The sequence below is a fragment of the Sorex fumeus genome, unplaced genomic scaffold (assembly GCF_029834395.1).
Source record: "Sorex fumeus unplaced genomic scaffold, SorFum_2.1 ptg000126l, whole genome shotgun sequence".
NCBI classification, from domain to species: Eukaryota; Metazoa; Chordata; class Mammalia; order Eulipotyphla; family Soricidae; genus Sorex; species Sorex fumeus.
Window position 1 is genome coordinate 7,101,123 of NW_026606183.1, and position 12,970 is coordinate 7,114,092.

At 54.7% G+C, this 12,970-nt stretch overlaps 1 protein-coding gene across 2 annotated transcripts; it reads left to right on the forward strand.

Annotated features, from left to right (window-relative positions):
- Window positions 1–11,740, forward strand: QPRT (quinolinate phosphoribosyltransferase). 2 transcript variants are annotated; one of them, XM_056137693.1, is made up of 4 exons: window positions 1–113; window positions 9,231–9,766; window positions 11,184–11,315; window positions 11,386–11,739. In XM_056137693.1, the coding sequence occupies exons 1-4, from the start codon at window positions 101–103 to the stop codon at window positions 11,602–11,604; spliced, it is 900 nt and encodes a 299-aa protein (XP_055993668.1). In that variant the 5' UTR covers window positions 1–100; the 3' UTR covers window positions 11,605–11,739. The 2 variants fall into 2 exon arrangements, with proteins under 2 accessions (XP_055993668.1, XP_055993669.1); XM_056137694.1 differs by lacking the exon at window positions 11,184–11,315 and having other exon boundaries at window positions 11,386–11,740.
- Window positions 11,741–12,970: the final 1,230 nt, after the last annotated feature.

Consider the following 12,970-nt stretch of genomic DNA (forward strand, 5'->3'; position numbering starts at 1 on the left):
CTGAGGGGCCGGCCGGCCTCCTCTCCCCTCCCCTCGTCCCACCCCCAGCCCGCGCTAGGTAACTGTCAGTCTTGGCCGCGGCCGCCTGCTCCGAGCTGACATGGACCCTGAAGGTAAAGGAGACCCCGACCTCTGTCTCCTGTGCCCCTCCGCCCATCTCCTCTCTTCTGTCCCCTCTGCATTGTCTCAGTCTCTCTCCCCCTGCCAGCCAAGTCTCTTACCACCTCTTATCACCCCCGTCTCTCTCCACCGCTCGGAACTTCCACCCCCGCCCCAACACCTCTGATCGCAGCTTCTCTCTAAAGGACTCCCCAGCAAATTCTTGGAAAGAAAGCTCCTGAGCCCCAGGAAAAATGGGGTGACCTGAAGGAGGCATTGCCATTAGGGGGCTCAGGGGACGCAGGGCCCGGGGAGGCGGGCAGGAATTGCTCTTGCTCTGAACTTTGCCCCCCCCCGCCAGCAGCGCGGGTCCCTGCCGGCTGCAAAGTCCAGGCAACTGCGGCGGGGCTGGGCATCCGGTAGAGGTGGGGGTGGGCTGGAGTCCTGTGATTGGCAGGCGGTGGGGTGGGCTGGAGTTCTGTGATTGGCAGAAGGTGGGGATGGGCCGGAGCCTGTGATTGGCAGGCGGTGGAGGGTGCCTCTAAGTAGGCCTATACAGAGCGATAGGGGCCTCATTTAGGGCTCAAGACTCTGGTTAGAGTCCCGGCTCTTTGGGGTACAGGCTACGTGACCTTGGGCAGGCGACCCACTGCATAGCGACCTACTTTTCTCACCAATCTTTTCTCTTCCTGGGCCTCGCAGACCTCCCTGACCTGGGGCTCCCACTCTCGGCCTCTCTGACTGGCCACAGAACCGTTTCAAAGGGATCTTGGAAAGAATCTCAATCTGAGCTGAGTTCCAGCTGGTTTCCTGCCCCTGCCCGCCTGTGGGCTGTGTGACCCCTAGGCCTCTGGGTACCTGTCTCCGCCCCCCTCCCATTCTTCCGCCCCCCCCCCCCCCCCCGCCCCTCCACTTCCTCCCGCTGGGTTCTGGGGAGGGTAAAGGGAGTTTCTCTTGTCCCCCAGGGCCCTCAGGTTCCCTTAGGCTAACCTGTCCACCAAGACCTCTTGTTCTTTCTCCTGTGTGTGTTCCCTGCCAGGTTACTGAGCCCCAGAAAAAAACAGGGTGGCATTGTCTGGAGGGAGCATTGTCTTCTGGGGGCTGGGGGCGATACCCCTTTTCTTACCCCTTGGAGGGCCTTCCTCTGCCCTGCACACAGCAGCAGCCTCAGTCCCACGTGTCTTCTGATGTGACTTCCTCTTCTTTTATTTATTTATTTTTTTGGTTTTGTTTTGTTTTTGGGTTACATCCAGTGATGCTCAGTCAGGGGTGACTCCGGGTTCTGCATTCAAGAATTACTCCTGACAGTGCCTTGGGGACTGCACTTGTGGATATCGAATAGAAAGTCCCAGCCCCAGAGTATGGCAGCTCCTAGCCTCTCTCTGCAGTCTGGCTGCTCCTGGCTCTGTTCCAAATTACTGTTATGTCGCCACATTCCAGAACAGTTATATCACTCTCTAGGGAAGGGGCTGAAGCAACGGTGCTTGCGGAGCTGCCTCCAGGATTACACGGTGCAAAGCTGAGAACACTGCCCAGCACACCCCAAAAACTCTTTCCTTGATTCTCTCAGCGAGGGCCCTCTCTCCCCTGTCCCTCTTTTCCTTCTGTTGCTACAGAGATTTTTCTTTAGTTTGGGGGCCATACCTGGTGGTACTCAGGGGTCACTCCAGCAGGGTCTGGGGGACTCTGTGAGCTGCCGGAGATCGAACCTGGGTTTGCTGCTGGTGAGGCAAGTGCCCTACCTGCTGTCCTATCGCTCCAGGCCCAGTTATAGAGAATTATCTTGCTAGACAACGTATATACAAAAGCAGAAAAGTGACAGTCCTGCATTCTCGCCCACCTCAGTGCCCAAGGCCATTCCTGGCCTCCCCTCGGTGGTTGTGGCTACACACGCACACGCTGGGTCGCACACTGGCTGCGGTGCTCCAGAGGCTGGTCCTTGATGGCACTAGGGGTCCCGGGGACCCTATTCTGGCTCCCGTGGCGGCCCTGGATCCTGTGAACTGTGGCCTCACACTCACAACCAAGTATATTTTTGGCACCGTGTCCTCATCAGGCCCCAAGAACTTTTCTTTCTACTCTAATTGTCATCCAACAATCACAACTAAACTTACAAAATATTTCCTTAAAGTTATCACCTAAGGGGCCAGAGAGATGGTCCAGGGGAGAGGACTTATGCACGCAGCGACCCCATTCCATCCTTGGGTACCACATAGGCCCCTGAGCACTGCCAGGGGAGGAATTCCCCGCACCCCAAGCCTCAGTCACACCTCACCTCAGGTCCTTGCAGGGAGCCACAGGCCTGGCTGGCTGAGAAGCATGGAAAGAGTCATTCCTCTCCTTGAGCCCCTGGTCAAGGAAAAGGGTCATTCTCCAAGACCCCCTGTCCCCTCCCCACCAAAAGTAATAATTTCTGCAGGTAGTGCCCAGATTTCCAATTCTCAGTGTTCTAATTTGGTTTCACTGTTTGAATTAAGGTGCAAATAAGAGCCATATCTTGGAGTTGGTTAGTTTGTGTATCACCATGCTTTAATCTCATTTCTTCCGTGCTATTTGTGATGAGAGCAGGTTATCTGTGTTTCCTGTGCTCTGACGCTTGCTGTCTGTGCCTCCTATACAACTTTGCTGACCTCTGATTTCCCTGCTAATTGGTGCTTATACCTAGAAGTCTGCTCTGACCTGCCAGCTTTATTGCCAAAGCTTGAGCGTGTGCGTATGTGTTGTGTGTTTGTATCAGCCGGCAGGAGGTCGGGACGGTCTGCGACATCACCCCGCATCAAGCCAAGCTGTCTGTCTCCTCCATGTTTGACTTTTGAGGTTCAGCACCAGGATCTACTGATGCTGCAACAAGGTTCTTGCCTTTGGGCAGAGTGTTAGCTCTTGTGTGCTGGTTCTTTGTTGAAGTGACGAGCTGATGATTTTTAGTCAAGTTGTGTAGCTGTCACCGTGTCCTGCCGCCTGGGTCCTCACCTCCCAGATCTCCTGGTCACGTGGCTGTGGCCTGCGGCCCTGCCCGGCCGCCCAGACTCACTGCAGAGGACCCGCCGGAAACCTGATGGCTTCCACACTTCCGCTACCTGTCACGGTACTTTCTATTGTTTGACAGTCGCTGCTTGTCCTTTACTGCGGGGCTTCCCAGGGCCTCCTTGGCTTATCTGCCAGCTGATCTCACCACTGCAGACTGCGGGCACACCAGAGCTCCACCCCCCACCCGAAGCGTGTTTGAACTGCAGAACACTCACCTGGGCATGGGCGGTGGGTGCCACCCTACCCTCCTGCTGTGCATCTCCACCTTATCATCTTTAAAACCAAACCAAATCTTTTGGTTCCGCTACTTATATGCTGAGTCACTAAGGCAAGATTTCAGAACCTTTCCTCTCTTTTTGGTTTTTGGGCCATACCCACCCAGCGTTGCTCAGGCCCTACTCCTAGCTCTCTCTGCTCTCAGGGAATCACGGTGAGGGGGACCATATGGGTCGAACCTAGGTTAGCCGTGTGCAAGGCAAGTGTCTTACCCACTGTACTGCCTGTAAGGAAACTTCTTGGAAAATAAATAAATAAAAATTTTTAAAAAGGGGGGGCTGGAGTGATAACAAAGTGGGTATGGTGTTCGCCTTGCATGCTGGCGGAACTGGGTTCAATTCCCAGCATCCCATATGGTCCCCCGAGCACCGCCAGGAGTAATTTCTGAGTGCAGAGCCAGGAGTAACGCCTGTGCATCGCCGGATATGAGCCAAAAAGCAAAATAAATAAATAAAAAGGAACCTTCTTGGGTTTCTGCACTTGTAAGATGGAAATAATTGCCATGGTGAGTTCCAGATGACCGTGTGTAAGAGAAGGGCATTGCCCATGCTGGCACCCCATGGCCAGTGACTTCTGCTGCCCCATCCCGGCGCCCCTCACTGACTCTTCTTTCTAATCCACTAGCTCCTCACATTCGTCCTCAGCAACCTGGGAGAGAACGCGAGACTCCGTCTTGTGTGCCACTGACTCTGCCCAACTCTGCTGGCAGCAAACACATCACCCGCCTACAGCCCTAGTTACTGCCCATGTTGACAGCGGTGAACCTGGCTTTTGCCTCTAATTCCATCTCTAATAGTAGCTGAAATGAACCTTCTAGAAGGAGCCATATTATGGAATCTATTTCCTTTTTAAAAATTCTGTCACGGGGCTGGAGCGGTAGTACAGCAGGTAGGGCATTTGCCTTGCACACAGCCAACCCAGGTTCCATCCCCAGCATCCCATATGGTTCCCTGAGCACCGCCAGGAGTAATCTGAGCGCAGAACCAGGAATAGGTCCTGAGCACTGCTGGGTGTGGCCCCAAACCCCAAAACTTAAGAATTAAAAAAAAATTCTGTGGCAGCTCCTAGGAGTTATCCCCACTCAGGCTATGTCACCTGTGTCAACTGTGCTCTCTCCTGATGCCAGTGTTCCCCAAATCCTCCTTCTTCCTCCCTCCCCTCCTGTTGTGTTTCGAGCCTTAAACATCTTCTCTTTCTGTCTGAAATGCCTTGCCCCCCCTTGCCCCCACCTCTAGTGGCAAACATTATTCATCCTTCCTTGGGCCACCGAGTCACACCTTCCTGTCTGCTCCCACAACCCCCTTCCAACTGCCTTCTTTCGGCAGACAAGCTTACATGTGCCTGCCGGCTTTGAAATAGGAGCTCACTTAATTTCCACTATGGGGTGATAGTTATTACTCTGCCTGGTATTCATGAGGGCCCAAAGACCCCAGGAGGTTGACTTGATTGTCCCAGATCACTTAGCAGAAAGTGGCAGGTTGGTACCCAGGCATTAGGGCCTAGAACCTGGGCCCTGGTCCACATCCTCACCCACATCCACATTATCCAATAGGGCTTTCTGATTGGGTAAGTATCCCTGAGTACTTAATACCAAGCAAAACAACATGAATATGCCAAGAATTGGCCTTTTTTTGACCTATGAAGCAGATCCTTCTATAAGGTTTTGTATGCTGCCGAGGACCCTAAGACAGACAGAGCTTTCCCTCCAGTGTGATGGGAGAAAGGCCTGAGTTAGGGTCTGTGCGCGCCCCCTACTGAGCAGACCTGGAAGAGGAATGAGGCGAAGAAGGACTGGGGGTGGGTGGAGATTATGCAGAGGGAATTCCAGCATGGTGCCCAGTGAGCCACAGATCCGCCTCCTCTCCCGCTGCAGTGAGAAGCTGGCACGGGAGGAATACGCTGGAAAGAAGAGAGCCGGAGCTAATTGTGGAGCTGGGGGTTTCCGTCTGTCTACTCACTGATTATGATTTTTTCGGTTTGGGGGCCACAACTGGCATTTTTCAGGGTTTACTCCTGGCAGGGCTTGAGGGATCTTCTGTGGTGCCAGGGAATAAACCTGGGTCAGCCGCATGCAAGGAAAGTGCTCCACCTGCTCTTCTATCTCTCTGGCCGCTACTCACTGATTGTTTGGTATAAAGTCAGATTTTGGCCAGGGAGATGGCTCTCCAGGCTACTGTACATGCAGGAGGCCACATGTCCCCTGAGCACCTCTGGGAATGACCAGGAATAGCCCCTGAGCACTGTTAGGTGTGGCCCCCCAAAACAATAATAATAATAGTGATAATAAACAACTCAAGCTTAGTAAGGTTAATCATAGACAGTAAAACTGACTCCTCCCTTTTTTTGTCTTGGCAAATCTGCCACATAGCTACCGTCATAGGCAAGATATGGACTAGCTCAATCCTATCCCAAAGCAACTTGGCAGTGCCCTTTTGTGGCCGATCCCTGGCTTCTACCCCAGCCACCCAGTCATCTCTTCCCTGCATCTGCCCTTTCTCCTTTCCCAGCTCGTTATGCGGATAGACTCAGCATGTAGCACTGTAGCACTGTCCTCCTGTTGTACATCGATTTGCTCGAGTGGGCACCAATATTGTCTCCGTTGTGAGTCTTCTTGTTACTGTTTTTAGCATATCAAATACGTCACGGGGAGTTTGCCGTGTGGGCAAGATACTCTTGGTAGCTTGCCGGACTCTCCAAGAGGGGCAGAGGAATCGAACCCGGGTTGGCAGTGTGCAAGGTATACGCCCTACCTGCTGTGCTATCGCTACAGCACGGACTCAGCATGTACCCTTTTGATTCCAGATGCTTTTTCTTTTTCTTTCCTTTTTATATCATATCCAGTGGTACTCAGGGGCTGCTCCCAGTTCAGTGCTCAGGGATCACTCCCTTTGTTGCGATAACTCCGTATGATCCTTGGGGGACTGAATTTAGTGTTGGGGATTGAATTTAGGCCTCCTGCAAGCAAGGCATGTACCCCATGCTTTGACTCTAGGCCCTAGTTCAGGCTTCTTTTTTTAGAACAATACTTTCAAGATGTCTCTCCACTGTGGGAACCAGCAGTTGATTCCTTCTTCTCTTCTTTGGGGAGGAGGGGCTTGGGGGCAGTGGTTTGGACCACACCTGGCAGTGCTCAGTGCTCGGGGGTTACTCCTCGCTCTGTACTCAGGAATTACTCCTGGTAGTGCTCTGGGGACCATCTGGGATTCTGGGAATCCCCGCCCGTCTTGTGTAAGGCAGGCGCCTCCCTGCTATGCTCAGGGCCTGGCAGCAGCTGGTTCCTTCTCATTGCTGCGTAGGTTCTACGCATTTCTGCGTAGGCATCACAGCTTGTTTATATGATGCTCAGCAGCCAAAGAGATCCAATACTGCCTCCCCCCTTTTTGTGGCCACACCCAGTGGTGCTCAGGGCTTACTCCTGGCCCTGTGCTAAGGCGGGGCTTGGGGGACCAGAGTGGGGTATGGGATTAAATTTTGATTGGCTGCCTGCAAGGCAACTCTACCTGCTGTACTATCACTGCAGTCCTACTCCAATTCTCTCTCTCTCTCTCTCTCTCTCTCTCTCTTTTTTTGCTTTTTGGATCACACCTGGTGATGCACAGGACTTACTCCTGGTTCATGCACTCAGGAATTACTCCTGGCGGTGCTCGGGGGACCATATGGGATGCTGGGAATCAAACTTAGGTCGGCTGCGTGCAAGGCAAACGCCCTACCCGCTGTGCTATTGCTCCAGCCCCTCCAATTCTCTTTAAGAAGGAAACATTACTGCCCCTAGTCCAGACACGCCAGCGGCTCTGCTTTGATGCTTATTTGCAGGCCTTTTGTTCAGCTAACAGTGAACTGTAACATGGGTCCTGATTACAAAAAGGCCAGGACACTGCTGGTTCTAGAAGCTTCTCTGGCTGGTTGAGGAAGGAAGTGACCAGGTGCGGTTACTGAGGCCCCTGACTGGGTGTGAAAATTGAGGTATTTGGCATTGGGGAAGAAAGGCTGGACAAAAGAAGCTACTTCTGAGAATACAGTAAGCCAGTATGCCTGAGCTTAATGTCAGCTTGGAGCAAACGTGAAATGAATAAAGCAAACCCAACCCCCTTCCCCTCTATCCCTCCCCTGGGAAGCCAAGCCCATCCGTGGCGCGGAGCCCAGAGACGTGCTGCAGGTCTCATGGCCAATAGATGGCGGTGTTGCACCGTGCCTGACTGCGGCCTCTACAGTGCTGGGGTCCCAGGGGCTCGGGGGAGCCCCCTGGGTGCAGCACTCCAGCAGGGGTGGGAGCTGTTCTCTGATGAGGGTCACGTGGATATTTATAATATCAATCCCGCACCATCTGGGCTTGGGCCAGACTACAGGATGGTGCAGGCCGGAAGTTCCCTGCAGATGCAGAGGAAGATCCTCAGAACTCACCAAGCCCAGACTTATGTTATAGAAAAATGGGTCTCTGGACCGGAGCCTTGCTCAAGGCCCCCCCAGGTTCAATCTCAGGCATCCCATATAGTCCCAAACACTGCCAGCAGTGATTCCTGAGTGCAGAGCCAGGATTAACCCCTGAGCGTTGCTGGGTGTGACCCAAAAAACAAAACACAACAAAAAAAAAAAAAAAGAAAGAGAAGAAAAGTGGGTCTCCCACAGTCTCGAAACCCTGTGTGGCAGGCAGAGGCCCAAATCCACTACTGTCAAGCGCTTTCCTCTGAGGACAGCCCCTATGGACAGGGATCAATGACTGCTGAAACATGGGGTGGGGGGGGCGCGGCGGGGCAGGAAGGGTCAGAGGGGAAGGAGGGTGGTCAGCTACAGGGCCAAGGCAGAGGGACAGGTGGCCGAGGCCTCAGGTGTGGCTGGTCCTACTGTGTGACCTTGCAATTTGCCTTTCCTTTCTGGTCCTGGTTCCCACTCAGAGCTGAAAGGAAGAGCGGGCGGGAAGCCCGCAGGACTGCAACTGAGAGGCTCCCGGACAGCTTGGAAGGCTGTGGGCGTGGGCAAGTCGCTGCAGCTGTAGGATGGTCAGGAAAAATACAGGATTCACACTGCAATCAAAATCTGAGTGTCAGATAAACTACGGTCTACGGTCTCCCCCCCCCCCCCCGCCCCCACGCAGGGATGCTAGGGAGGCAACAGCTGATGGTGTTCAGGGCTTACTTCAGGCTCTGAGCTCAGGGATGACTCCTGGCGGGCTCCAGGCTGGTGCCCCGGATTGACCCCGGGTTGGTTGCATTTAAGGCAAGCAACTTACCAGCTGTACTCTCTCTCCAGCCCCCACAAAGATAAACTCTTTTTTTTTTTTGTTTTTTCTTTTTGGGTCACACCTGGTGATGCACAGGGATTACTCCTGGCTCTGCACTCAGGAATTACTCCCGGCGGTGCTCAGGGATTCTGATATGGGATTCTGGGAATTGAACCTGGGTCGGCCACGTGTAAGGCAAATGCCCTACCTGCTCTGCTATTGCTCCAGCCCCAAGATAAACTTAAAGTCTAAGAATTTCTAAATATTGCCTAGGACATCCTTATCATTTCATGTTTGGCAGAACTATCTTGGGGGTGGGGCACGGGGGATACACCCTGAAGTGTTCAGGGCTCTGAGCTCACTCCTGCATGCTGGGGAACTGCATAGGGTGTCCGGAATTGAACACGGGTCAGTACCTTCAAATCCAGCACTCTACCCACCGCACTCTCTCTCTGGCCCCCGGAAGTAGCCATTTAAGCCCTGCCCAATGTTTTTATCTGTGGCACCTTTGACGTGGGCCCCAGATCTGTGCCCTGGTTGGCTGCTGCTGAGGGCACTGTTGGGCATAGGGGAGGTGGCCAAGGCTAAGGTGATACTCTCTCTGCTTTAGGCCTGGCGCTCCAGCTGTCCCCTGCCGCTCTGGCCACCCTGGCAGAAGGCTGGCTCCGCGAGGACTGCCCGGGGCTCAACCCCGCCGCCCTGGTCACCGGGGCGGCCCCAGCGTGCGCCGCGTTGTGGGCCAAGTCTCCTGGGGTCCTGGCTGGGAGGCCGTTCTTCGACGCCGTCTTTGCCCATGTCAACTGCCAGGTGACGTGGTTGCTCCCCGAGGGGGCCCCGCTCGTGCCCGTGGCCCAGGTGGCCGAGGTGCGGGGCCCCACGCACTGCCTGCTGCTAGGGGAGCGCGTGGCCCTGAACGCACTGGCGCGCTGTAGCGGGGTGGCCAGCGCGGCGGCGGCGGCGGTGCAGGTCGCCAGGGGCAACGGCTGGCCCGGGCAGGTGGCGGGCACCAGGAAGACGACGCCGGGCTTCCGGCTGGTGGAGAAGTACGGGCTCCTTGTGGGCGGCGCCTCCACGCACCGCTACGACCTGGGCGCGCTGGTGATGGTGAAGGATAACCACGTGGTGGCAGCGGGCAGTATGGAGAAGGTGAGGCCCAGAGCTGCCCTGACCCGAGGATCCCATCATCCCATCACTCCCGTCCCTTCTCCCTCCCCACTGCCTGGGCCCTCAGTTGTTCTGTAAATTGGGGTGGGGGGGGGAAGCTCTTCACTCCTGGGCCAGGGGTAGTTGTTCCATCTGTACACAAGGGACCACTCTTCTGGGTGATCTTGCTGATGTTCAAAAGAAACACTCTAGGGGCCTGAGAGATAGTATAATGGGTAGCGCACTTGCCTTGCACCAACCCAGGTTTGATTCCTAGTCACCCCAAGCCCCACCAGAAGTAAATCCCTGAGTGCAGAGCCAGGAGAAAGGCCTGAGCACTGCCTTTGTGACTCAAAAACTGAACACACACACACACAGAGAGAGAGAGAGAGAGAGAGAGAGAGAGAGAGAGAGAGAGAGAGGAGAGCCTGGAACTTGGTGCTAATGGTGCCCACAATCCTAGGTAAGTCTCAGGTCACGCTGGCTCCTGGACCTGGCATCGTATGTAAAAGTGCTCTTGAACACACTTTCCTGTTTTTTTTTTTTTTTTTGGGGGGGGGACCACACACAGTGGTGCTTAGGGGCCCTCAGCCATTTGACTAACGCTCCATTTGACTCTTGAGTGTGAAGACTCTTGGTCAAATAGTTCTTCTTTTGGCCATAATCTGGCAATGCTCAGGGTTTTCTCCTGGCTCTGCACTCAGAATTTCTCCTGGCTGTGCATGGGAGACCGTATGGAATGCCAGGGATCGAATCTACATCGGCCACCTGCAAGGCAAATGCCCTGCCCTCTGTACTATTGCTCCGGCCTCAGTCAGATAGTTCTAAACTCAGTCCTAAATGCCAGTTTGGCTGCTCTTTGGCTGCTGTTTGACCTACAAAAGTGGCCACCGTGTGTGTGTAGGTATGGGGCTGTGGAGTGATAGTGCAACTGGTAGAGTGTTTGCCTTACACACTGACAACCTAGATTCAATCCCTGGCATCTCCTGAGCACCATCAGGAGTGATCCCTGAGCACCAGTGGGAGTGGCCGAAAACCAAAATAAATAAATAAACAGGCACAGGAACCGGAGCAGTCGTGTAGTGGGCAGGGCGTTTGCTTTGCAAGAGAAGGACCTGGGTTCAATTCCTGCCATTCCATATGGTTCCCTGAGCACCACCATTCCTCAAGAATTACTCCTTAATTCCTACTCCTTAGTTCCTGAGTGCAGAGTCAGAAATAACCCCTGAGCACTGCTGGCTGTGACCTCGAAACAAAATCCAATAAGCACATAATAAATACACAGGCACGGAAGAATCCACCCAACACCCTGTGGCCTTATTGTCAGCTCTTAGCTTCTCACACCCCCGGGCCCTCTGAAATGCCAGCCTGGGCGGGTACCCACCCTCACCTTTACCGCTGTCCCCTGGCCTGCCCACAGGCGGTGCGTGGGGCCCGGCAGGCCGCGGCCTTCGCACTGAAGGTGGAGGCGGAGTGTAGCAGCTTGGCGGAGGCGCAGCGGGCGGCCCAGGCGGGCGCTGACCTCCTCATGCTTGACAACTTCCAGCCTGAGGTGAGGGGCTGTGCTCTGGGGACGGGCTGGGGAAGGGGGCTCTGGCCTCCCCTTGACTTGTGTCCCGCAGGAGCTGCACCGAACGGCGGCGGCACTGAAGGCTCAGTTCCCGAATGTGGGTGTGGAGGCCAGTGGGGGCATCACACTGGACAACCTGCCGCAGTTCTGTGGACCCCACATCGACGTCATCTCTCTGGGGATGCTCACCCAGGCCGCGCCCGCGCTCGATTTCTCCCTCAAGCTGTTCGCTGAGGGCACCACTCCCGTGCCCCATGCCCGCCGGGCCTGAAGGTCAAGAGGCTGACAGTGGCCATTTGCTGGAGACCCTCGAGGTCACTCATCTTTAAGGACCGTGCCGGGAGAGAGACCGTGCTCAGCTCTAGCCTACACTGAAATCCAGCGCTGCCACTTGAGGGTGTGGCTGCTTCTCGGAGGTCTTCCCTTACTTCCCTTGTGACCTCTGCTCACCCCAGCTCCCTTTTCTATAAAGTGGGGCTAGTCAGTGGTCGACCTCATGGACTTGTAGGGGGGTGAGTGTCACTGAGTAAGTGCTCAGTAAATGACAGAATGACCATTTCATCTAGTTCAGGACTGATCTCTGGAGTCCAGCTGTGTCAGTAATATCTCACCGTCACTGTCAGCATGCCGGGTCAGGGCTGCCATGTGCAAGCCACTTGCAGATAAAATACAATAAAAATCCCCACTGAAACAAGACCCGGGAGCTCTTTCTCTGAACATCTCATAGAAATTGTGATGAGGTGAGGGTGCAGGTCTGGCCCCTTCCCTGGAGGTGGAGTCCACGAACATCCCGGCATTTTGAGACCGTTATTGAGCTCGTTGTGTATTATTGACTCTGAGTGCAGAGTCAGAAATAACCCTTGGGCACTGCTGGCTGTGACCTCAAAGCAAAATCCAGTAAGCACATAATTAATACACAGGCACGGAAGAATCCACCCAACACCCTGTGTCCTTACTGTTAGCTCTTAGCTTCTCACACCCCTGGGCCCTCTGGAATGCCAGCCTGGGCGGGTACCCACCCTCACCTTTACCACTGTCCCCTGGCCTGCCCTTGCTGGAGACCTCGAGGTCAGGTGCAGAGCCAGGAGTAAGCCCTGGCTCCTTATTGCAGCTGGGGTGGGGGTAAGGGACTCCCCATTCCTCAGTTCCTGGGTCTCCCTCATGCGCCCTCCAAAGGTAGCATGCAGCGCACCCTTGCATGGGGGCCCAGATCCAGAGCAGAGGTGAACTGAGGGCCAGGTGCAGGGGTGGCATGGGAGGTAGTTTCCATTTTTTTTTTTTTTTTGGATCATGCCCCGCGATGCACAGGAGTTACTCCTGGATCATGCACTCAGGAATTACTCCTGGCGATGCTTGGGGGACCATATGGGATGCTGGGAATTGAACCTGGGTTGGCCACGTGCAAGGAAAATGCCCTACCTGCTGTGTTATCACTCCAGCCGCGGTAGTTTTCATGTTTAGCGTGGAACTTTGAAGGATCTCCGTCCAGCTCCCAAACTTGCACATGAGCTCTTGCTCCGCTGGGGGTCACTCCTGAGTCTGGGACTGGCTGCTTGAAGCCCATGGGGGCGGCTCTGGGGGGAACCAGGAGGGAACTCCTGGTCTGGAGTTGCCTCTCCTCGCTTGGGGGGGGACAC

What these genes read in the sequence shown, in the direction of transcription:
- QPRT (XM_056137693.1), top strand. An exon ending in CAGCGGGCAGTATGGAGAAG is followed by an intron (nt 9,767 to 11,183) that starts GTGAGGCCCAGA and finishes GCCTGCCCACAG; the next exon opens with GCGGTGCGTGGGGCCCGGCA. An exon ending in TTGACAACTTCCAGCCTGAG is followed by an intron (nt 11,316 to 11,385) that starts GTGAGGGGCTGT and finishes TGTGTCCCGCAG; the next exon opens with GAGCTGCACCGAACGGCGGC.